Genomic DNA, 25,550 nt, shown 5'->3' on the forward strand with positions numbered 1-25,550 from the left:
TTTAAAATATCTGTACATTTTATTTCGAGTATCATGCCATTTATACCTCGGGAAAAAATATGAAGTAATTACCTCTAACACTTTTACAAATAGGAACAATATTTATTAATTCTTTTTATTTTGTAAAAAAAAAAATTGGTAGGAATTTAAAATTATAATAATATCTTCTTACCTAAAACCCTACTAATTGACAGGTCAAGTTGCATGGATGAAATATCTTGACTGTAACTAATTGTAAGCATCTTTAATAACTTTATATTTTTAGGTTTTTACCTCTGCCATCACCTAACTCCCACCTATGACTGGGCTGAGTAGAGAAACAAACAACCAGAAGGTCAAGCTTTCCCTACTTCCATGAAATGATTACGTCATCATCCTCGTCACTCAGCTTCCATCCCATCCCATCCCATAGTAATTAGAATTTGACAAATGGTAATAAGTGGGCTTGAAATGTAGTTAAAAAATTTATGATAAAAATATTTTTATTAAAAATAAAAAATTGTATTGTTTATAATTATATTTTTATTTTTATTTTTAATTTTTTTAATTATTATAAGGACATTGATTAATAAGATATTAAAATTTTTTAATTTGTGGGACATTTTAGGGTGTCACGGTGGGCATAATTCACAGGTGTTTAAATGCTAGACATTGGTAGTGTACCATTTATCTTCATTCAATTCACTAATTCCACTTCCTACCGACTCCTTCCCTTTTCATTCACCATGTATGCACAGTCAAGCACTGCATCACCTCTTCCCTCACCTCTTCCCTCACCTTCTTCATTCTTCCCCGAAGTCACTGAATTCGAGACCCTCTCCCAACTCAACAATTCTGAGACCAGTTACTACTACAATAGTAATTGTAGCAGTGGCTATAGCAGTTACGGTGGATCACCCTCACCTACACCTACTTCTGTGCCCAGTCCCAACTTGATGCAGAGGAGTGTTAGCTCCCATTCCTTCTACTGCAACAACAATGGCACCCATCATCCCTTTTCTGCTCTCTTTGCTGAGCTGCTCGACTCCGATGTCGATGCTCCCGTTAGGAGAGTTTGCAGTACTGGTGATCTCCAGGTACACCTTCACTCTTTTTTTTTTACAACGAAACAACTTGTATCCTCTATCAGAGTTATTTTTAGTCGAGTTAAATCACATCATAAAGTTTTCTCTTCAAATATTTAATGTAACTCCGTATTAGAGCTTAGAACTCAAAATCATAGCGGGTTAAACTGGAATAACTTATACTAATTGTGATATCATTTTGTAGCATGGTCACATGCTTCTCACCGTCATTTTAAAATTGTTATCATAAGGTTTTGTTGATTAGTAGTCAAATTTTGCGACACAACCATTCTAACAATCTAATTTGAGGGTGCAGGGGTCTGTTTTTATAGACAGAGATAAGAAGTATAACAGAGAATGAAAGGGATTCATTTAAACTATTGAGGAAAAAAAACAATAGTAGTGTAACGCTTGCATCAGTTCGCTTGTTCAATTAATTGATCTGAGGTTAGGTTATAACGTTTACTATCACTTTATTAGATACTTTAGGCTTTAGACTTTTATGTCAACGAGGTCAGTGAGATTCTTTATTTCTTTTTGGTTATGCATACTTCCATTTTTATTATGTTTCGAAAAACTTGGATTTTTTTTATTTGTTGCAATATGCTTTAATTATGTACAATATTTTTTTTTTTTGTTTTTAATAACGTGTGACGTTTATACAGAAGATTAATGGAATGCAACATAATCATCACTCGGATAGTCCGTTATCGAGCGAAAGTAGTATGATCATAGAAGGAATGAGCAGAGCCTGTCGATATAGCCCAGAGGAGAAGAAAGTCAGAATTGAGAGATACAGAAGCAAGAGGAACCAGAGGAACTTCAACAAGAAAATTAAGGTTTCACTATTTATTTATATATTTACACACAGAAACACATTATTTTTATTATATTTACTTTTAGTACCTTTCAATGTCTTACTGTAGTGAATAAAGTCCTACCTGGCCAACATCAATTAAACTTTATAACATAAACGTATTTATATTCCAAAAAAAACACAAACTTTTAGTATCTTTCAAAGTTTTACTGTTGTGAATAAAGTCCTGGGCAGCATCAATTAAACTTGTGTAGACTAAAATATATATTCCAAAAGGACCACAAATCTAAGAATATAGTGGGCGACACTATGAAGAGTAAAACCGCTGTCATGATCTATCATTAAAAATGAAATAATGTCCAAGGTTGAATTAAAAGTTAAGACCTAAGAGACACAGTAAAAAAGATAATCTATTTGACAAAATCCTGATTTGAAAAAGAAGTGAGACATTTCAATATAACAGGACAAGAATTTGACAATTTGTTCTCCTCACGTTCTGCTTGAAAGTCCCCTCCTGGCCATACAAAAGATTACACCAAATTGTGATTTTAGATGTCTGTATTTTAGTGTATTACAACATGTCCAGAATTTTGTCAAGTATGAAAATCTTCCCACGAATTATGTCTTATTCTTGAAGGTTATTAGCAATCTTAATCTTGGAGAACAGGATCAATCAAACGCGTTACTATTAGAATTATTTATTAACCATATACCCTTTATAATACCCACCAATTCATAGTGCAATGTTTATTGTCTTTAATGGTCCACCCCTATACTAATTAATTATGAAAAAATTACAGTGAAAATATTAACTTATTTTGTTCTGGCATGGAATCAGTATGCTTGCAGGAAGACATTGGCAGACAGCAGGCCACGCATCAGAGGACGGTTTGCGAGGAACGACGAAATTGACAAGAATACTACACTTCAGTGGAGCCAAATTGGTGCTGGAGAGGAAGAGGATGAAGAAGATGAGAATTGGGTCACTATGTTAGATTCCTTAGTTGCTGCAAATTTTGCACAAGAGTCTCACGGCACCTCCACCTTTGGTCTATTCTATTAGAATAATTTCATGTGTTGTAACCTACTTCTTGTTCAGTTTGTTTTCCATGTTCAAAGTATTGTGGTTCCCCTTTTTATTTAGTTTAGATCAAAGTAGTAATGTAAATATAGTTATTTTGAGTCGTCTATGCATAATGCAATTATTAGACTTTTTAGTCTAGGGTGATGTTTTTGAGTGCCCTGTAACTTTTTTTTATAGGATTCAGCAGCAATGAATTGTTGGATCAAAACTTTTGCAATAGTTGTACTTGTGGTTAAAGTCTACAGGATGTATTCTTAGTTTTATATCATATCTCTTTAATTGAAGCACTTGCTTGAAAAGAGAATAGATAGTGACCCTCACTTGCACGATGGGGGACGCACCTATCACTTTTTTTACTGTGGATTTGGGACAGGGCAACAATGAAATGCTCCGAATTTGTTTTCAAGTTCAATCAATGTTGTGGCAACTGCAAAGCTAATGAAGGAGATGTTTTAGGTTTAGAAAAATCTAAGGCCTCAGAATTTTTTCATCTTGTTTTAAAAAATTATTTATTAGGTAATAAATTTTATTACAATATAATATGTTACATGTTTACTTTTATTAATAAGATTACATAATTTTAAATTCTATTAATCAGTGAAGGAATCTATTTAAATTGATTAAATAAGATATATGAGTTATTTGATTCCTACAAATGAAGCAACAAGCAACAATAGTCATAGTGATTCTAATTTTTTCTCTTTTTAATGTAATTATGGAGACCCATTGCCAGACCAAACATACTAAAAAAACTTTAGATGAGAATGAATTAGAAAGCATCACATTAGTGAAAAAAATCTCATTTTATATAAAATTATTGATGGCATAATATTTGTTGTAAGTTACACCAATAAAATAAGTTAAATTTTTATCGAAAGTTAAAACTAATTTATGCATCAGTTAATTATTGGAAATTTTTATTGTTTAGCTTTTTCAATAGTTAATTTTAATTTATGTAAATTAAATTTAACCTTTGAAATTTTTTTATTTAATTTTACCTTTTACCTTTTATATTATTTTTTCTATAAATATGTATAGATAAGTTTGCCAAACAAGACGTCTGTGTATGTATATTGAATTTTTAGAAAAAGTGGGACGGTGTCATGTATGTTTTCCCAATGCTTACAAAGATAAAGTTAAGTTTAATTATTATATATATATATATATATATATATATATATATATATATATAACTGGATCCCAATTCTGCATCATCCTTAGCAAGAACAGGAACAAGAACCGTGTTCCGATATCTGAATAGAATATTGGGGGTGCTAATGCTTTGAAAAGGACTAGAGAGTCAAAAGGCACGGAAGCATAACACAACATAAGCTATGTCCTTTGAACTTTGAAGGTTTGAGCTTTTGAATAATGCACTTTTGCTTAAGCAGTCAAGCTAAGGGTCAAAATCAATTCCACGTGATATGCTTCGTGCGATTAGCAGTCAAAGACATAATACATTTCATAAGAAACGCAAGAACCTGAGTGGTATTCAAGGATTATGATTAACCACCAATCTCCCCTATTTATTAAATTGAGAGTAAATTAATACATCGTTATTCTAAACAACCTTGTTCATAATTAACTCAAACCCAGCAAGAGTTGCAACAATCACAGTTAAGGCTTTCATTTGTGTCAACCTAAATTGGATTGTAAACAGTTACTAAGTTATAAAGAATCGATTTTTTCGTCACTGAATTCAGATTTAGTAATTGAAATATCAACGATAATTAATTAAATATAATAAAATAATTGTGGTGAATGAAATTATTTTTTCATAAAATTAATTAAATAAGTTAAAATAAATTTTAGAAAAATCATAAATTAGTTTAACAGATTTGGATATATTCCATTCAAGTTCTTATATTTATAGTCCCATCCTTTAGAATGTATACTCTTTTTGACAATCTGTCTACTCTTAAGATTTCGAAAACTTAAGATTTGGGGGGTGCAAGTACTTTTTCCGAAAATATTTGAAATCATTTGTTTTATGCGCATGTTCTGGCCTGCAAAGCAAGCAACCTCCCATTTTTCTATTGTTTGCTTTTTATAGTCTGCTTTCATTTATAATAATTAATTCAAACTCAAAATTGGCTACGTTTTCAACTTTTTACTCATCATTAACTAGGAGCTAAGGGGGTCGTAGATACTACCTGAACAAGTTGTGAAATTCAGGGTTGATATATTATTAAATGTAATTTTGTTGATTCTATTTTTTAAAATTCATAATTTTAATCTTTATTTTAAAATGAAAATATTTTTTTTATTTTTAAAATTTTTTAATTTTAATTTTTTAAATAAAGATATTTTAGGCTTATTTTTTTTTAATTTTAAATATATCGTTTTGATCTTTTATTCAAACTAAAAGCGTTGATGGTTGATGGTTAAAAGGTCAATATTGATTATGATATGAATTAAACAAATTATCTTATATCACATTATAAAATTTAGGCCACATCATTTAATTTCTTACTGATCAACGCTATTTGAATTTTATGAAATGATCACAATTGTGAATTTTACAATTGAATGATTAAATGTTCTTATTTTAAAATGGGGAGATTAAAATTACAAAATTTAACAAATAAAAGGACTAAATATCTCCATCTTAAAATAGAGGAATTAAACTACATATTTTAAAAAAAAAATCTTAATTACAAAATTCGCCCCTTTATTACATTAAATCGGCCTCCTATTTTTTAATTCACTTCTCCTATATTTTAAAACATACTCTTCTACCATGATCCTTCAAGGAACAAACATATTCTTCTACCATTATACTCAAGTGTTCATTTGAATATTTGGTACTAAATATAGTATTAATATAAGTTTTATGTGAAAATAATTTAAAATTAATTTTTTTAATTTATTATATTTTTATAATCTTATATGTTATCTTTTAAAATATAATATATAAGATTAAGTTATATTTTCATATAATTTAGAATATGTATACTTATACAAGTTTTATTTTATTTTATATATTACATTTTTACAATCTTATGTATTTTTATCACACTATTCAAAACTTGTTTTATAAAATAAATATATAAGATAAATTTTATCTTTAATGCATATTTTTTTTACATAAATTATAATTTTATAAAATGACAGTATTTTATTATATTTTTAATATTTATGTATGTGATTTAATGACAATCTTTTTTTATTTATACTAAGATATTCTTGTTATTTATGATAATAGTATTTTTTATTTATATTTAACTTTATTTAATCAGATACATAATTTTTTTAAAGAATTAAATTATAAAGTAATGATACATAATTAAATAAAATGACGGTATTTTTTATTTTTTAAAAATATTTATGTATGTCATTTATTGACATTATTTTTTTATTTATATAATTATAAATTACATGAATATCTTAATATAGATAAAAAAATATATCATCACTAAATCACAAGCATTGTTTTAAAAGATAAACATAATATATAAAATAAAAATAAAATTTATATAAATATACATATTCTAATTTTATGTAAAAATAAAATTTAATTTTAAAATACATATTTTAATCTTGTTAAAGTATTTTTTTTAATTTTTTACTTTTTCAGAAAATATTAACTTCTTAGTCTCGTCTATTGTTTAAAAAATAATAACAATTTTTTTATTACAATTTTCATTAGAATGTATTAAAAATAATAAATAATATATGTATCAATGTAAAGGTTGTTTATATTGTCATCTAACTTTACATGAACAAAAAGTATTTTTAATCTTTTATTAATATCCTTAAAACATAAGTTAACATTTATCGTATATAATACAAGGTTATGAAAATGGTGTTCCTCTGAAAGCTAAAGGCTAGTTACAGCTTCTATGGTGGGAGGACGGCCGTATTCATCTTTGTCGGCCGGCGGTGTGTTAGCCACTATAGGTTAATGGGCACAATTTAATATCCAAAACTCAAAAAAAAAAAATCAACCGTAAAGTGAAACCCAATTATTGTTACTCTTTACTTTTGTTGCGGATTAGTGCAGGGTGAAGTCTTAAAATCGGGATCCACATGTGAAAAGTAAATAACAACAGTTAGATATATTAATGAAATATTTAACGGCTATGATTAAAGAAGGGCAACCGGATATGCAGGAATTTTTTAAATACATTTTAATATTTTTTTATAAACAAATTTATTTTCTTATTATATCGTCACTCGGTTTCGGAAGATTTCTGGTCCTCTTTCAAGTGGATCTTCCACTTCAACAGGGGTTTGAAATCCTCGGAGCTCTCTGTTTTCACCGTCGGAAGGGCTTCGCCGGTGCAAGATCTGAGTCCGATGTGGCATACATAAATCCGCAAACAAATAAAATCGTTCAGAGAAACTGAGAAGTGGGAACAAAACTTCTTAAATCAGTTTCTTTCCACTATAGAATAACAGGAACACATTCTCGTAAATTAACAAATGTCTTTCTTAATATCTAAAAATCCAAACAAGAGAGAAGATAAATAGAAAAAGAATATGGAAATCCTAGTCTGCTTAAATAGTTGTTAAATCCTTGAAACTAGGCAAAACCCCATGCGTATTCACCACCATGGCCAATATAGAAATCTCTGGTAATTGGGGCTAAAGGAAGGGAATGAAATTGGAAGGTTTTTTCTCCTTCATATGGATTTGAAAGTGGAGAGTGTGTTTTACGCGTCAAATCTGGTTTTCGCTGCTACGGAGGTCAGTCATGTTGATGAAATGTTGTAGGTGGGAGAATTCCAGGCACGTAGGAGGTGGGGACGACTAAGAGGAGAAGCACCACCGTGGCAGTGCCTCCCTGATTAAACAACACCGTGGATTACGGCGGTGCCGACGGGCTCATATGGAGAAGAGATCGGAGGACGTGATGAAACCTCCATCACCGGCGTGGACAATGATGGAAGCTACAAACCTGGGAATGAGAGTTGTGGGAGCAGAGAGAAAGAGCGCTTAAAAATAAATAATAAAAAAAATCAAATTATATTTTTTTTTTATTCTTCCGGTTGAAGACCTTTTTAATCACCAGTTATTATATAGTGTCCACGGGTGGTTCACGATTTTAAGACTTCACCCTAGATAAATCCTTTTGTTGCACCGTTATTTTGATTTCGATTTTGATTTTTCAGTGTGGGTCATGTGTCCTAAAAGCGTCTAAAATCTAATATAATAAAGCCTTCATGTACATTTCTAATTTTGATATCAATCTTCTAGGAGTTTTGAGGTTCAACTTCTTAATTTTACCCGCAAAGAGTTAATAAGTTAACCTATCACAATAGCAAAATTGGAACTCTACACATTTACAAACATACAACACAGTGCTAATGTTGGTGATCATTTACAAACTCACTAATGGGAGCAGCATAGCTCATTCCATTAGCAAAAGGAGTTTCGGTCAACCCTTGAGAAGAAAGAATAAACAAATGCATGATATACGGATAATGGATGGCGTTATAATGAGCTAAGAGCTACCTACAAAATGCAACACCTTCAAGAAGGTTGGAAAAGGGTTTCGTAATTAATCATGATGACTTGAGTTGATTGAGTGAAAAAGATCATATGAGGGTGCCACTCCAAAATGAAAATTGCTACAACACTGTCAAGTACAAGTGTTTTTTATATATTTTTTTGTTTGATTCTTGATAATTTTTTCTTTTGGATTGACTTCCTAATATTTTTAAAAATTTGGTCTTATGTCCCTGTTGTTAGTCTGTAATTATTAACTGCCTACGTGATCGTTAACTAAATACATAGGAGTGTGATGTGTCGTACCACGTGTAACCTTTGATGTTACTATTTATGCACGTTGGAATTTTTTTTTTAAAAAAACAAAGAAAACGACAATGTATAGTTTTGGGTCTAGTGTTTCTTGTTGTCTACGATGCCATTTGTTGTGTCTGGTGTTTCTTCTTGTCATACTTGGTTTCGATTGCAATAGGGAATATGAGTATGACGGTCTGAGATTTACACTACTATACCTTTGTATATTTTTGGGTTGTTTCGTTTAGGGCTTCGCACAGTCTAGAGAAGAGAATGACATCCATAAGAAGCTCTTGTTAGCCATTTGGGTCCGATTTTGTTCGTTGTTTGTGCAACAAGTCTGCGATTCAAGTAACATCTCAAACCAAGAACCATTCTGACAAGATATTTTGGCGATGTGCTAAGTGGAAAGTAAGAAAAGTTTACTTTTGACATATTTGGTTTCTGGTGTGAGAATACATTTTGAATAGGTGTTGATCTTTTAGACTTCCTGACCTTTTTGGTAGGTGCTCTAGTTCCCTACAAATATGATGTACAATACATTAATTTAAGACCTCTATCATGACCAACTACATATTTAAGTTCAACATCACTTGTAATCTCACCAACTTTGTGGACTTTATACTCTTAAAAGATAACCATGTTACTGTTTTAAAAGCTGTTTGAGAAGGTAGTTATGCTTGAGAAGTTGCTTGAGAAGTTGGTTGTGCTTGTGAAGTAGCCATACCAAATGGTTGTGCTACAGAAGCTGGTTGAAAACCTTGTTTAGATGTTGATGGAAGAGTTGGTTGAGAATCTGAATCAGAAGTTGCTTGTGCACCTTTGACAAACCTTGAAGATGATAGTTTTGCCTTTTTCATAGTCTTTGAACTAGGGTGTTTTTGAGGTACTTCTTTCCTTTTATTCAGATGACCACCTGTTAGTGTCATTCCCTAATCCAATAATAATTGACATTTTAAGTAATTTATATATGACTTTAAAATATGTAACTAATGTAAACAAGTTACTTACCTCGGGTTGTTGTGCCTCAATAACAGGTTTATTCTCAACTTGTTGTGACTGAATAATAGCTAATGTGTTGTCATTTTTATAGCAAATGTGCCACCTTTTGCATTGGCTTCATTCGCTAGTTGAATAACAGTGCCTTCATTCTTTGGTTCCTCAACTATTAGAGGAGGCAAATCGCACTTCCTTTGATTGTGGCCAAGTTTCTCACACCTTCTACATTGGTACTTAGTTGTTTTTTCCCTCAATTTAGTGGGATTTAAATCTTCATCAACCTCTCTTCTCCTTAGCTTTTTAAGTCTACCTATACCCCTCTTATACTTAGGTGGCAAGACAGAGCTAGGATTCTCAGCATTTTTCTACAATCTTTGACCATTCATAGTAGACACTCCATGCAAATAATAGACCTCATAAAATTTTCTAGAATAATACTCATGCCCAAATTTTTCAGATTTGTGTCTAGCATACTGGAATGTTGCCACTGCATAATGACACGGAATACCTACTATGCTCCAAAAGTTACAAAAACAAGAAATATCAACAAAATTGACAACAAACTTCTAACCATTCAAAGCATGGGTAACCTCTAATATCTTATGACTAGAATATATTGAACTCTAGTTATGACTTTGATCAATTTCCCAGTTCAGCCTCTTCATAGGTTTAGGCATAATTTCACCATTATATCTTTCTAACTTTTCCTTTTGTGTGACAAACCTAGCTATTAGGTATGACCTAATTCACTCAAACATTGTAATTATTGGTTTGTCTCTAGCCACCAAGATGGTGCTATTGAAAGACACACTCAAATTATTAAACAACAAATCACATTTAGGATAATGAGAAAATGCATGTTCACACTATGCATTTTTTGGAATAGTAGTTATCAGCCAATCATTTGCTTTTTCACTAACCTCCTTAATGTGGGCCATCTTGTCTTCCCAAGCCTCCTCATATGTTGCCTTTGCTGCACCCATCATCAAATCTCTAAGAAGTGTGCCTCCTCCAAATTTTTTCTTGAAATTTTGATACAAATGTCTCAAGCAAAATTGGTTCTCCTCACCAGCTCCCATTGCTTGTAGAGTTTGTACCAATCCTTGAAATATAGACAAATAACAAAATGACTCATAAATATTCATTTCCCATGACAGAACAATATAGTCTAATGGAGAGGTGTTTAGTATGACTAGAATAGTTTAATAACCTTTTGTTGATCACTGATGAATATCCATTTGTTGACTTCTATGTCTCCAATATCATTTATAAGTAACTTCAAGAACCACTTCCATGTGTCCTTTGTTTGATTCTCCACCATAACAAATGCTATAGGGAGATATTGATCATTAGGATCCCTACCAACAACAATCGATAATTGCCCTCCAAACTTATTCTTCAAGTGACACCCATCAAGTCCTATTATGGGTCTGTAAGCACGCTTAAAGGTCAATTTACTGGCATCTAGACACATACAAAAGCTCCCAAACCTAGGGCGCAACAAGCCTGGTGGTCTTTCTAAAATAAGTTTGTAGTTGTTCCCTGCACATACATGCTTCAACTCTTCACCATAAGCCTCTAGATAACAATATTGTCTAACAACATCCCCATCCACTATTGCTTTAGCAATCATCTTGGCTTTCCTAGCAATAACCAAAGTTATACCAATATCATATTTCAACCTCACAACATCCATTATCTGTGTCAATTTGACATCATCACTAGACTTTAACTTTTCTGTAGCAATTTTTGACACCCATTTAGAGTTATCATTCTTGTTACTAAAAACCCTTCCATAGTGATGCTTTGGTTTGCATGTCTTAATCCTGTATGTGTGACTCCTCCCTACCTTGCTGCAAAAAATCTAATACCCATGTTTCTCTTTGCACTTGGCCCTTGCCCTGACTTTGTCATTTGGTCGAAACACAACCTCTCTCCCATTCATTATAGAACAGTCAACAATTGCTTCTTTGAACTCTTGTAGGCTGCCAAAATCCATGCCAATCTTGAACTCAAAATCTCCACTTAACTCCTCTTTCTTATATATGACAAACTTATGTCTATCTTCTTTATCAGATTTAGAACCAGCAATGTAAATCTCTTTAGTTTCATATCCCTAACTCAATTCACCATTTTCTTCTTCAACATTCTGATGACCACCACTAGATCCAACATGAGAAGCTTTTTTGTATTGTTTTTTTAAATGAGGTTAACTAAGTGTTCATCCTCACTATCAAAATCATCATTAACCCAATTGTTTTTTTTTTCTCTTCACTATCTTCAAAAACAACACCTTTATTATCATTCTCAGACCCACTTTCAGAATCACCTTCATTAGACTTAGTATCACTAGAATCAGACTCACTGCCAACAACTTCAACCCCAACATCTTCGTCCCCATCATCAAGTGCTACAACATCACCCTTACTAACAACAACCCCTCCATCATTGATTTTCTCAACATGAACTAACACTTCAATGTTGTTACTTAATGCAAAATTCACCAACTCAATAGCATCACTATCAAGGGCCAACTCTTTTAGACAAACATCATGAACCCCTGTCCACCATAACTTAAAGTCACATGTGCAGTTCAAGTCGTCCTTCAAAATGCCAACCAATTTGAAGAAGGACAACTTGTCCTCATCTATGTCAAGCAACAATGTTTTGTCTCCACCAACATACTTCAAAATGGGGTTATAAATGAAATTTTCCCATGATTAACCTTTACAGAAAAAGGCATATTTGCCAAACCGTATAGAAAAAAATTACCAAAAAAAAACATTATTATAATCAATAAAAACCATAAAAAGGCATCATGTGCACCCCACCACATACTAACAAAAAAAATGAACAAAAAAGACATAATAAACAACATTTAATGGTGTACCTTTCTTGACCACGATCTTCGCTTTTGGGACCACAAGCTGTAACACCAGAATCTTCCTCCAATCGCACCAAACCCTAACCCTGAAAACATGTGGACCACAACGACAAAGACGAAGACCAAACGTCCCACCCATGTGTCGTCCAAACAAACCCTCCACCATAGCAACAACGGACCAAATAGTTAACCCTAATCACCTTCTATGGAGAACTTTGACAGAAACCTAACAAGCAACAGAGAAACTGATGCAATCCAACCCCCCAAAGGTATTGGATAGAAGACTCCAAGAAGATTGAGCCAGAGATGCAAGAGAAGGCCCTAGGGTTCTCATGAGCCTTAGGGTAGATTTCGAGCCCATGGGCTAAGTATGAACCCACTTATCTTTGTACGTATTAGATTAATGTTTCATTATTTTTGGGCCTTGTATTTAGGGCTCCATAATATAAGTAGGGTACCCTAGAAATATAGGATTTTTCAGCCCTTGTATTTTAGGACACCTAGATTAGTTTTTGTATTAGGGGTAGTTTTGTAATTTCACATGCATTAAGTGAACATTTGATGTGTGTGTTGGGAAATAAATTTAATTGAATTGGGAGAAGCCCAATCCAATTAAATTTTAGAGAGGGAGGTGAGCATTTGCTTGCTACACCTCATTGCCACATCATATAGTTACACTTTGTGCATGTCCTTCATGCTTTACATGCCTCATGAAACCTAAGCACACTTAGTGGAGAATCTTGAACTTAATCTTGGATTAGTGGACTGAAACATAGCTAAAATTCACTAATCATAATTAGTGAAATTTTGGCTCCACAAATTTAATTTCAAATTCAAGTGAAATATGAATAGAAATACAAATTTCCCTCCAATTTTGTGTGACACTTTGGCTATAAATAGAGGCCATGTGTGTGCATTTTTTCAACTTTGATCATTTAAGAATTACACTTCAAAGTTCAGACCTCATTTGAGGCACAAAATTTTATGCCCCTTCTCTCCCTCTCCCACCACTCATCTTCTCCTACCTTCAAGCTCTTATTCATGGCTTCCTATGATGGTGAGCTTCTTCTTGACTCATCTTCTCCTTGAAGTGGCGTCTCCAATCATCTTTTCTTCCTTCTCCATTCCACTGCCATTAAACTTCAAGAAGCAAAGGACTCCATTAATGAAGAAGATCCAAGGCCTACAAGTTCTATATGGAGCTACATCATGTGGTATCAGAGCATCTTCGTCTAGGTGATGTTCTTTTGCTTCGTTTATCTTTTTGTTCAGTCAACTCACTTTAATTCCTTGTTCTTCATCTTATTCTCCATGTATATCCTCCATTGTCTTGTGGTTTGGTACTATTTAGAGTAGATTCAAAAAAATAAACCGATTAAATCTTAGATCAACACTTGTTCTTGCATTCCTATGGTTCAAATTTTATAGATCTACTCTTGAATCATGTTTTTGTGTTGATTTTAGGTTATATTATTTTTCAGTCATAATCTTCTTGTACTAAACCTTTAGATCTAAATTTTCTTCGAAAATATTGATTAGAAAAGAAAACACAAAAATCTAAGTGTAAATCACTTCATTCATGTTGTCTTAGAGTCATGTTTCGTCGTAATAATTGTCACATTATGTTCTAAGTTTGTGTTCAATTTTGATTTTGTTGATTGAATTCTAGATACATTTGTTCATGTATTCTTGTAATTCTTAGCCTATCATTTGAATTTTGAGTCTAATTCATGCATTTTATTTAGTTCATAACATGTTCTAAATCAATTCCTAGAAGTAGTCTTGTTGTTGAACTTTTTTTTTTGTTTTCTAAGTTTCCTATATGATGCCTATGAAGAAATTGAGTTGTGGTGATGAGTTGTGGTTGGATTTGTGAATTAAAATAAGTATTAAGCTCTCTTGAATTGTGTTATTTAAGACATTTGACCATAAACAAACACAAATTGTAATTATCCAAGCCTTAAGAAACATAAACACTATTCTTGATTTCTAGGTTGAAATTGTTGGTGCAGACAGCTTGAACATACGCTTGTAAAAATTACTGGGAATTGGTCACTGTGAATTTTGAGCTGAAATTTTTACTGAATTTTTTAGACATCTGGAAAAAAATTATAAAATAGAGCCAAGTGATTTGGATAAAAGGAAAAAATACAAAAAATCACACAAGTTGACAGAAAAAACAATATCCAGAAAAAAAAGTGAAAGAGAAGTGTGCTTGTTGTTTGGGCACAAAATTTGTTCTATAATTTGTGCCTATTTTATACCAATCATAGTTCTGAAATTTCAATTGAAAATTAGTGTGAAAAAAAGTGTCAAAACTAGAGGTTTCTTGAGTCTTATTTTTTTAGTTTTTTTACTCTACTCTAGAGTCATTCTAGATTTCTCTTTGAGTCCTAGCTTGCTTTTATGTGCTTGTTATTGCTTTAATTGTTGAATTATCCTTGCAAATTTGTCTTGATAAAACTCTATTGGTTTAACTTTCATTTGATTTTTTTTTGTCTTTGGTTATTGCATGTCTCTTTGTTTCCTTGTTTGTGAGTTGCCATATAGGGAATTGCAAAGGAGGATTGATGCCATCCCTTTAAGAATTTGAGTCAAGAAGCAAAGGACCAACCACCTTAAGAGCTATTGGACTAAGAAGCACTCCAAATTGAGTGAATCACCAAAGAGAGAACAACCACCAAAATTGAGGACCTTTTTGTAATTTTGTAATTGACAATTTACTTACCTTCATTGCTTTCAAATTTTATAACAAAAAGGACTTTCATTGGAAGTAAGTTGGGAGCCTCCAATAGGTCACCCTATTTCCATTTGTGTGTAATAGTTTTAGGCAACTTTTCCTTAGGATAATGAGTGTTTTGTTGGGAACCTTAAATGAGATCATCCAAACACTCTTAGGAACCGCCTAGTTTACATTTCTTTCACTTTAATTTGTTGCTTACTTTCATAGCTTATTTTCTTTACTAGTCACACCTAGCTTATCTTGTTATTGCATAATACTTTCTTCTTGCTTATCACACTTATCTTGAGTTCTTTTGGAACCCTAGATTTTACCTTTTTTTTCAAACCCCCAACAAGAAAGAACCACAACTTAGGAACCAACATGAGTCATCATTCATCTAGTGTTAATGGCGAGGGTACTAGTCATAAGGACCCTTTATCTAGACTCTTAGATGAGTTGAGTTTCCTCAAGTTATGGAAAGAAAAACTAGAAAGAAAAGAAAAAGGAGAAGAGAGGGTAAAAATAAATCAAGATGAGAGGGAACAAATAAGGGAAGAAGAAAGAAGAAAATACTAAAAGAGTTAAGAAAAGAAAAACATGCCTCCTATAGTAGTCATAACTCTTGCAAGAGCCTAAGTGAAGAACTTTGTGACTATTATGAAGGAAGGCATAGGTCACATCTTAGACCTCACTCCCATAGGAGAGAAAATGAAAGAAAGCCTCAAGAGGCTAACATTAACCTCCCATACTTCCATGGGAAGGACAATGTAGGGGCTTACTTAGATTGGAAAATAAGGGTAGAGCAAAAACTTAAAAGAAAGTCTACTTTAAAATCTTATGGCTCTCACTATTATCCAAAGAAAGACCAGGGTCTAGGCATCTTAGGGGCAGCACCTTCTAAGCCCAAAGATGATAAGGGGAAGACAATAGAAAAGCAACCCCCTAAGGCTAGTATGCAAGAAAAGACTAGCTCTATAAAGTGCTTTAAATGTCTTGGAAGAGGACACAATACTTCTCAATGCCCCACCAAGAAAACCATGATTATAAGGGGCCAAGACATTTATAGTAGCCAAGATGAGGCTACTACTTCACCTTCCTCTAGTGAAAGTGAAGAAGCAAAAGGGGAAGAATTTAGTGAAGAAATCTACTCCCAAGAAGAAGGACAACCATTAATGGTTAAGGAGGAGTGTAAGGAGGTAAGTGTCTCCTCCAAGAGGTTAGCTAAGAAGGAAAGTCATTTTACAATAAAGACAAACATTAAAGAAACATCCCCTCTTAGACAACCTCCACATTTTCTCCTTTGTAAAAAGACACTTGTTAGCATTGCCGCACCTCTTGGGCTTGAGTTTATTCCTCAAGTAAAGGAGTTGTTGGATGAGGGTTTGGTTCAAAAGAGCTTAAATTCTTGTGCTTTGTTGGTGCCCAAAATAGGTATTATTAGGCACCAAATCTCTAAAATAGGTGGTATGATGAATGTGTTGAGTGGTGCAACCCTCTTTTGTAAAATCACTCATGCACCCAATGTCTTCATGATTTGTGTACATAGGGACTCATTAGGTAGGTTTGTTCTTATTTTTAGTTTCAATACAAACTTAGGTGCTCATATGGGACACCTTTGGTTTGTCTTACTTTTTGGTAGGAATAATCAACATGAAAATACAGAAAAATGTATGTTTTATTGCATTACTTTCCTTAATTTTTTAAATGGTGATCAAGGGGTTCTCACGAACCCTAAGAGAATAAAGGTCATTCCTGAGTGGCCCACTCCACCAAGTATAAGTAAAATTTGGGGCTTCCATGACTTAACAAAATTTTACAAAAGGTTTGTCCCATATTTTTCTATACTTGTAGCACCACTTATTGAGTTGGTGAGGAACTTGTAGTCCTTGGATCTTCTTCATCCATATGGAGCTTGTAGGCCTTGGATCTTCTTCATCAATGAAGTCCTTTGCTTCTTGAAGTTCAATGGCAGTGGAATGGAGAAGGAAGAAAGATGATCGAAGATGCCACTTCAAGTAGAAGATGAGTCAAGAAGAAGTCACCACCATAGGAAGCCATGGATAAGAGCTTGAATGTAGGAGAAGATGAGTGGAGGGAGAGGGAGAGGGAAAGGGAGAGAAAGAGCACAAAATTTTGTGCCTCAAATGAGGTCTGAAATTTAAAGTGTAATTCTCAAATGATCAAAGTTGAAAAATGCACACACATGGCCTCTATTTATAGCCTAGTGTCACACAAAATTGGAGGAAAATTTGTATTTTTATTCATATTTCACTTGAATTTGAAATTGAATTTGTGGAGCCAAATTTTGGAGCCAAAGTTTCACTAATTATGATTAGTGAATTTTAGCTATGGTTCAGTCTACTAATCCAAGATCAAGTCCAAGATTCTCCACTAAGTGTGCTTAGGTGTCATGAGACATGTAAAGCATGAAGGACATGCACACAGTGTGACTATATAATGTGGCAATGGGATGTAGTAAGCAAATGCTCACCTCACCCTCTAAAATTTAATTGGAATAGGCTTCTCCCAATTCAATTAAATTTATTTCCCAACACACATCAAATATTCACTTAATGCATGTGAAGTTACAAAACTACCCCTAATACAAAAACTAATCTAGGTGCCCTAAAATACAAGGGCTGAAATATCCTACATTTCTAGGGTACCCTACCTACATTATGGAGCCCTAAATACAAGGCCCAAAAATAATGAAATATTAATCTAATATGTACAAAGATAAGTGGGCTCATACTTAGCACATGGGCTCGAAATCTATCCTAAGGCTCATGAGAACCCTTGGGCCTTCTCTTGCATCTCTGGCCCAATCTTCCTGGAGTCTTCTATCCAATGCCCTTGGGGTAGGATTGCATCAGAAACACATTTGTCTTTTGAAGCAATGTCGTTACTACGATATCATCACTCTAAATCACATAAATTTCAATTTTAAAATGAAAACTTCGTTAATTTGCTTATGAAAAATGAAAGTAAATTTTTTGTGATATACATTCACTAAACAATGCACAATTACTTAAATGAATATATATATATATATATATATATATATATATATATATATATATATATTGTAACTCAGTACACATCATTCACATAATGAAAGTAAATTAGCTTATACATATAATTGAATCTATGATTTATATCCATAATTCAAAAAAAGAATTATAGAACCATCTACGGAGGAGTTGATTAACAAAACACAACTCCCTTCCAAAATAATCCCAACATCATCATGTCAACTTGGCAGCTCCACAAAAGAATCTTACTTCATGTACTCTACTATTGTTCTTTTGCTCCCACGAACAAAGGTTCGCGATCATCACAGGTACCAACCACATGGTACAAAAAATTTCAAGGATGAGTTTATTATAAAGGAAATTAATACAAAAATCAAATAACCATAATTAGTAAGAAAACATTAACAAATATCATAAACATACACATACATCCATTAGTCCAACATACACTTAATAAGTAGTCATCATCCGTTCATAATTCCAATCAATCATGCTCAGTATGGTGCATGCACTTGACCTCAACTCTCAAATGAAATGTGGTACCATTCATCAAGGAAATAGCCTAAGCGTGTCCATATGGTGATTAACCTGAGTCTCAAGGGAGTTCCGAACCGAGTGACATGCCTCCAAGTACAAGTATTCCCCCTCATGAGAAAATACTTGTACTTACTATCAGACCCTAATTTCTTCCGGGGAATATTGTTCGATATGATATTTTGATCCTTGCTAGTTGAGTTATGTTGCTTGGCGCCGGTTACAACATGAAGCCAGGAATCACTTAGTGTTTTGGTCAAGAAAACAAAAGGCTACAAAGGAAGGGGAAAAAGGGTCATTTTGTGGTTTTTTCTAAAACCCAGCTTACCCATGCTAGCATCTGACTCGCCTGGGCCACCAAAAGCCTTCAGGCCTATGCAACCAACTCGCCTGGGCGGGCTGCCCCTGCCCCAAATGGCTTTTTCTATAAATAGCCATGCAGGGGAAGGGTTTTGGGGGGTTTAGAAGTTTGGGATAGAAGAAAAAAACATAGGAAGAGGAAGAGAAGAAGGAAAAAGCGAAGCCGAGGCGCCACCAAATTGAGACCGTGGACCATTTCCTACATCGCTTCTCTTGCTAGCCTTGTACCCTGTGCAACAATCAGTTAGTTCTTCTTTCTTTTCTTTTGTTTTCTTAAGAGTTGAATATAATCCATGTACCCTTATGGGTCCTCTCTGACATGTTGTATGTATTCATCTTCTCCCCTTCTAGTGGTAATTCCAATTTATTTGTAAGGCTTAATTGTAGTCGACCACCAGTGTTGAAGTCATTTTCTTTCCTTTGAGAGACTAGAAACTAACAAACTAGTAAATAAAAAAACAAATAAAGGAAATCAATTCACAACCAAACTTTTTTTTATCAAATATCTCTTGAGAGTGTTTCAAGGTCCAATGCCTAAATGATTCTATCTGATTTTCAAAATTTAAAACATTGTTTCAAGGTCCAACACCTTAAAGACTTTTTGTTCGCAATTAAAATAAATATTTCAAAAAACATAAAATCAATTTAACCCACAAACATTTAGACTTAAAGAACTACGTAGGTCTCATTTCCTCATCTCACGTAGGAGCAATGGCAACACCCTTGTCGACTCGGAAAAAAATAAAGAAAATAATAATAATGAAATGTAATAAAAGAAATTCACCGCTCTTGGGAAAACAAATAGTTTTGAAGTCACGTTGTGCACACTTGATTAAAGGCTACTGTCCCTTGTGACGGGTGCATGGGGTGCTAATACCTTCCCCATGCGTAAACAACTCCCGAACCCTTATTTTCAAAATTCACAGACCTTTTTTTTTGTATTTCTAACATTTTTCTTGAATAAACATTGGTGACGACTCCACGCATTTTCCTTTTCTAGAAAACACCTCTTTTATTTTCCTTCGCCGTCTCGTCGTGAGGTAGGTTGCGACAGATGGTGACTCCACTAGGGACGTGTTAGAGAGTTAAGCCATTTTCATCGAGTGTGTAATTTTATCATGACTTTTTCTTTATTTATTTTTGCAAAATAAAATGTGCCATTGAACCCTAGGATAGGTGACATGTGCTATACTTAGGTTGCTCTATTCACACATGACACCTACACTTTTTTCACACACCTTTAGATGTTGGGCCCTATACCCGGGTCTGTGTGAGCCATAGGGAGTGGAGGTTGATATGTGGTCATGCTGGGTCTCCGACTCGCTTGATAACAGTGAAGCCTCATCTAGAGTTTTCCTCTTTTGGTGATGCATTGTCGCTGATAGTCCCTATTGCCACAATGTATTATCTAAGAGGATGATATCTCTAGAGACCGTTAAGGTTACATGAAAGTACCATTGGGAGTTGTCACTAGAAGTGGACTTTTGGATCCTTTCCATTAGGTTCCTGAATTAGGGGCACAGAGCAAACTCACTCTGGCTTGTTCCTTGATCGCATCATGCATCTCTTCATGGCATCATAATGGACATGTCATTCCTGCATTTATCATATTCATGCATTGCATTTGCACAAGTCATTGCATTATCATACTTCTTCATTCAGCATGCTTTTGTTATACCAATTGCATACATTCTATTTTCATCATTTGCATGTTATGTTCACTCATACATGATCCTGACACATAGTTGCTCATGCCTTGCATTTTCCTCTGCAAAAAAAAAATAAACAAAAAAAATGTATGATTGACTGTGTTTCAAATAAAAAATAAGAAGTACAGACATTCATGTGACCTCATTTTATCATTATTAAAAGTTGTCTTTTTGAGAGAAAAGTGAGTTGTCGAGAACAAGAGTCATTTAACTTAATCTGTCAATCTTTCAAATATTTCTTGTCCTTGAAAATTCATTTTCGAGAACCTGTATAGTTTCTCTCATTTTTCCTTGCTACAAGGTCATGACAAAAGATAACAATAGATACCTCAAAGCCCTACACTGAGGCAATGAGAGGCACCATGCATGAGTCTCAAGCGAACCTAGGGGCAGATCATAAGTTCTCACTCGGTAGGTTGAAAACCCAAAAGGGCGACCTAGGCAAAAATTAGGGTGATACAAAATAAAAAAGAAGAAACAATAAGGAGCGTGTTTATCAGAGGTTTGGTCCCAAAATCCAAGTTATAAAATTATCTAGTCAAGATTTGAAATGACACATGGCCATGTTTCAACATCCCAAACACTAATCTATCCCTTGCTACCCCCTCCAAGCTGTCAGACCCTAATTTTATCCGGGGACTACGTTAACTGATGTTTTGACTCTTGCTAGCTGAACTGCATTGTTCGACACCAGTTACCACACAAGACAAAAGATCGTTCAATGTTTTGATAAAGAATGCAAAAGATACCAAAAATGAGGGGCAAAAGGGTCTTTCATTGAGTTTCCTGGACCCTAGCTCGCCCAGGCTAGCCTGGGCCCCCAAATGACTTCAGGGTGAAGGAACTAGCTCGCCTGGGCGAGCTAGTTACTTCAAGAGTAAGCCTTAGCTCGCATGGTGAGCTGCCTTGGTCCGAAGTGCCCTTTTTTTTTCTATAAATAGGCGTGAAGGGGGAGGCTAAGAAGGGGTTCCAGCATGGAGTAGTGAAGGAAATTGATAGAAATAAGAGAGAAGAAGAAGAAAGAAGAGGAAATGAAGCCAAAGTGCTACCGAATCACGTCTGTGATCAATCTCTACATCGTTCTTCGTTCGGTGTTCTTTATGCAACCATCAATTAGTGTTGTTTTTAAGATTTGAATGTGACCTATGCACCCTTAGGGGTCCCCCTTGTTGTTTTGTACATATTCATTTTCTCTTTCTATCATCGATAATCTCTTTGTTTTTGTAAAGTTTAATCTTTACTGATCATTAGCGCCGTAAAGTTGTCTTTTAAAGACATTGAAAGCTAATAAAACCAACACATAACTGATTTTCTCTCCATCAAAGTCACTTGAGATCGTTCAAGGTCCAACGCCTTAACGACCCTCTTTTGCTCTTATTAATTGAAAGTGAACCTTTCAAGAGGATAAAAACAATTTGACACACAAACTTTCTCACTTTAAAGAATTATGTAGGTCTAAATTCCTCATCGCACCTGAGGATACGTAGGAGCAAGGGCAACACCCTTGTCGACCCCAAAAAAATAAAAATATAAAAGGAAAATAAATGAAGTCATGTTTATGCACACTTGATTAAAGGCTGCCATCCCTTGTGACGGGTGCGTGGGGTGCTAATACCTTCCCCGTGCGTAGATGACTCCTGAACCCTTATTTTCATAATTCGAAGACCTCTTTTTGGTTTTTTTTCTTCTAATGTTTTCCTCGAATAAACATTGGTGGCGACTCCCGAGTGTTCTCCTTTTTGGAAGACACACGTTTGGCTTTTCTCCTTGCCTTCTCGTCGAAGGGTAGGTTGCGACAGATGGTGACTCCACTGGAGACCTTCGTTAGAGAATTAAGTCGTTTGATCAATGTGCAATTTTTTTGTGACTTTTTTTTCTTTGTTTAGGTTCCCTTTTTTCTCTTTATATTTTGTTTTGTCCATCTTTGTATATAACCTTTTGCTATGCTATTGTGTTTGGTGTGTGTCTGTCTATTTATTACATTCATAGTTAAAAATATTTGTTTGTTCTATGCACACACATTGAGGTATTAGGACCTATACTCGGGTCTATGTGAGACATAGGAAGTGGAGGTCGATCTGTTGTCATGCTGGGTCTTTGACTCGCTTGATAACAATGAAACCTCATCTAGAGTTTTCCTCTTTTAATGATGCGTTGTTGCTGGTAGTCCCTACCGCCACAATGTCGTTACCAAAGAGGATGATATCTCTAGAAGCCTTTGAAAGTTACATACAACCACCCTTGGGAGTTATCATCAGATAGTGAAATTTTGATCCCCTCTATTAGGATCCTAAACTAGGGACATGAAACAAACTCACTATGTCCTGTTTCTTTGATCTAGTCATGCATATCTTTATAACGTTGTAATAGTATACATCATTCCTGTGTTTGCCATTTTATTATGTTCACACATGGCATTTTGCATTAAGTCATTATGTTATCATGTGAAATTCTGATACTGGGGACAGATGTCGTACAGGATGTCACGACATCGCGCTTCAGAACATGGAGATTATCTTTGACTGTATGAACAGATTAAACAAGTAAATAACACAAGAGAATTGTTAACCCAGTTCGGTGCAACGTCACCTACATCTGGGGGCTACCAAGCCAGGGAGGAAATCCACTAAAATAGTGTTAGTTCGAAGATCTAACAGCCACTGTTTACAACCTTCTCACCTAACCACTACCCGTGCAACCTCTACCTAAGAGCCACTCTTAGATATGAGAACCCCTCTCACTCCCTCTCAATCACTCTCCCGTGTTTACAATTAAATCAAATACACACCAGAGATTGCTCTCTGAACAATAGAGATCAACTCTACACACTCAGGTCCAACACTTGATGTTAGGGTGACATCAAGGTGGCTCACAAAACACTCAAGTCCCAAAACTCACAATATAACTCTTCAATCCCGGACTTGGTACAGAACCCGTGCAGCCTTCATGTTTATATAGCAGTGTGCGTATCTGGGCTGCAACAACTTGCGCTGGATGAGATCTATCATTTTCCTGAAAATCTGCACTTAAAGATCTAAAAGATAAAGTTTGATCTTTTAGTTTTTATCTTTAATCTTTAATCCCTGAACGAACTATTCAAGTTTGTAATTCGAACTTTAATTATCTTTTAATTCGTTCCTAAAGATAGATCGCCAAATCTGTTGCTAACTGCACATTAATCTGTTAAAGATATAACAGATTTATGTGTCCAGTATTTTCAGGCAGGATGTCCTAGACATCGTATCCGACATCGTGGATCCTGCAGCTTCAATTCTTCATTTGACATTTTATCTTGCCTTGTGCATTGTGCAGCCCCAATCTGATTCCTTGACATAACGTTGAACATCATGTGCAGCAACTCCAGCTTTCCTTCATTGTCTAAGTGCTTATGTTTTAACAAAATTTTAGCCAATCTTTTAAAGCTCAGTAGAGCTAAGCACTAACAATCTCCCCCTTTGGCAAATTTTGTCTAAAACATACTTAGACACTTCCTGAGCAGGTACGAGCAGTTATGCAAGTGGGATCAGCAACTTTCATTATCAGAGTAATCAAGCACAGCGGTATCTGTAGTGGCGACAGCAAAATTCTACAAGTTGCAAGTCGTTTCCAGGATGTCAAGACATCTCACGTGACATCAGCTTTCTGCTCCCCCTGTCTCCATGCTCCTACTGCTGTGAAGCAGTTCACTGCGGCATCTTCTATCAGCTACTAGTCTTTTCCAGGATGTTAAGACATCTCTTGTGACATCAGCTTTCTGCTCCCCCTGTCTCCATGCTCTTACTGCAACATCTTCTATCAGCTACTAGTAGTTACAGTAGCTTACATCAGTCATCATCAGCAGCAGCAGTCTCCCCCTCAAAATCATATACATACAACTCCCCCTCAAAATCATGAATCATGCATACATCGTATCCTACTACTCAAAAGCATAAATCATGCATTTAATTTAATTTAATACTACTACTCCCCCTTTTTAGACAGAATTTGGCAAAAGTAGGATGCATGAAATTAATGTGCAAATATTACAGACCAATAACTAGTAAAAGTAAAAGCAAAAAATAAAGGTCTGATGATCATGGGGTGGCCTCATAATCATCATCATCTGATTCTGTATCCTCTGCTGCATCTTCTTCTTCCTCATCTGCTTCTTCTTCTTCCTCAGCTTCTTCTTCTTCCTCAACTGCTTCTCGATCTTCAATGCCACTGTCTGAGAGCCTTTTGATCAGGCGTTCCAGCTCCATTTTCTTCTCTGTGGTGGCTTTGATGGTTGCTTCCAGCACCTTGCATGTGTCCTTGAGTTCAGCAATCAAAGCATCCTTAGACACAGCACCTGAAGCAGCAGCTTTCCCTGATGTCGAGACAATGTCTGGGACATGTGTCCCCTCAAACAGTTTGTAATGCAGGGACAGAGCCGATTCTCTCTTCATCACAGAGTCAATATTGTTTAAAATATTGGGATGTTGACTCAACATAATGCCACACAATACAGTTGGGAAGGCAATGGGTAATTTGACAGCAAAAGATTCTGAATGCTTAACAGTTTGATCAAAAATATAGTTTCCAAAATTAAATTTGGACTTGGTTCCAACAGCATACAGAA

General features: G+C 34.6%; 1 protein-coding gene across 2 annotated transcripts; it reads left to right on the forward strand.

Annotated features, from left to right (window-relative positions):
- The first annotated feature begins 670 nt into the window (after positions 1–670).
- Positions 671–3,371, forward strand: LOC102661609 (zinc finger protein CONSTANS-LIKE 3). 2 transcript variants are annotated; one of them, XM_014767468.3, is made up of 3 exons: positions 671–1,076; positions 1,733–1,903; positions 2,720–3,371. In XM_014767468.3, the coding sequence occupies exons 1-3, from the start codon at positions 726–728 to the stop codon at positions 2,942–2,944; spliced, it is 747 nt and encodes a 248-aa protein (XP_014622954.1). In that variant the 5' UTR covers positions 671–725; the 3' UTR covers positions 2,945–3,371. The 2 variants fall into 2 exon arrangements, with proteins under 2 accessions (XP_014622954.1, XP_006598034.1); XM_006597971.3 differs by having other exon boundaries at positions 1,730–1,903; positions 2,720–3,367.
- Positions 3,372–25,550: the final 22,179 nt, after the last annotated feature.

The sequence above is a fragment of the Glycine max genome, chromosome 15, assembly GCF_000004515.6.
Source record: "Glycine max cultivar Williams 82 chromosome 15, Glycine_max_v4.0, whole genome shotgun sequence".
NCBI classification, from domain to species: domain Eukaryota; kingdom Viridiplantae; phylum Streptophyta; class Magnoliopsida; order Fabales; family Fabaceae; genus Glycine; species Glycine max.

Excerpts from the sequence above, each read along its gene's own strand:
- LOC102661609 (XM_006597971.3), top strand. The coding sequence starts at position 726 with ATGTATGCACAGTCAAGCACTGCATCACCTCTTCCCTCACCTCTTCCC. Across the intron at positions 1,077-1,729 it reads GCAGTACTGGTGATCTCCAG|AAGATTAATGGAATGCAACA; the intron begins GTACACCTTCAC and ends ACGTTTATACAG. Across the intron at positions 1,904-2,719 it reads ACTTCAACAAGAAAATTAAG|TATGCTTGCAGGAAGACATT; the intron begins GTTTCACTATTT and ends GCATGGAATCAG.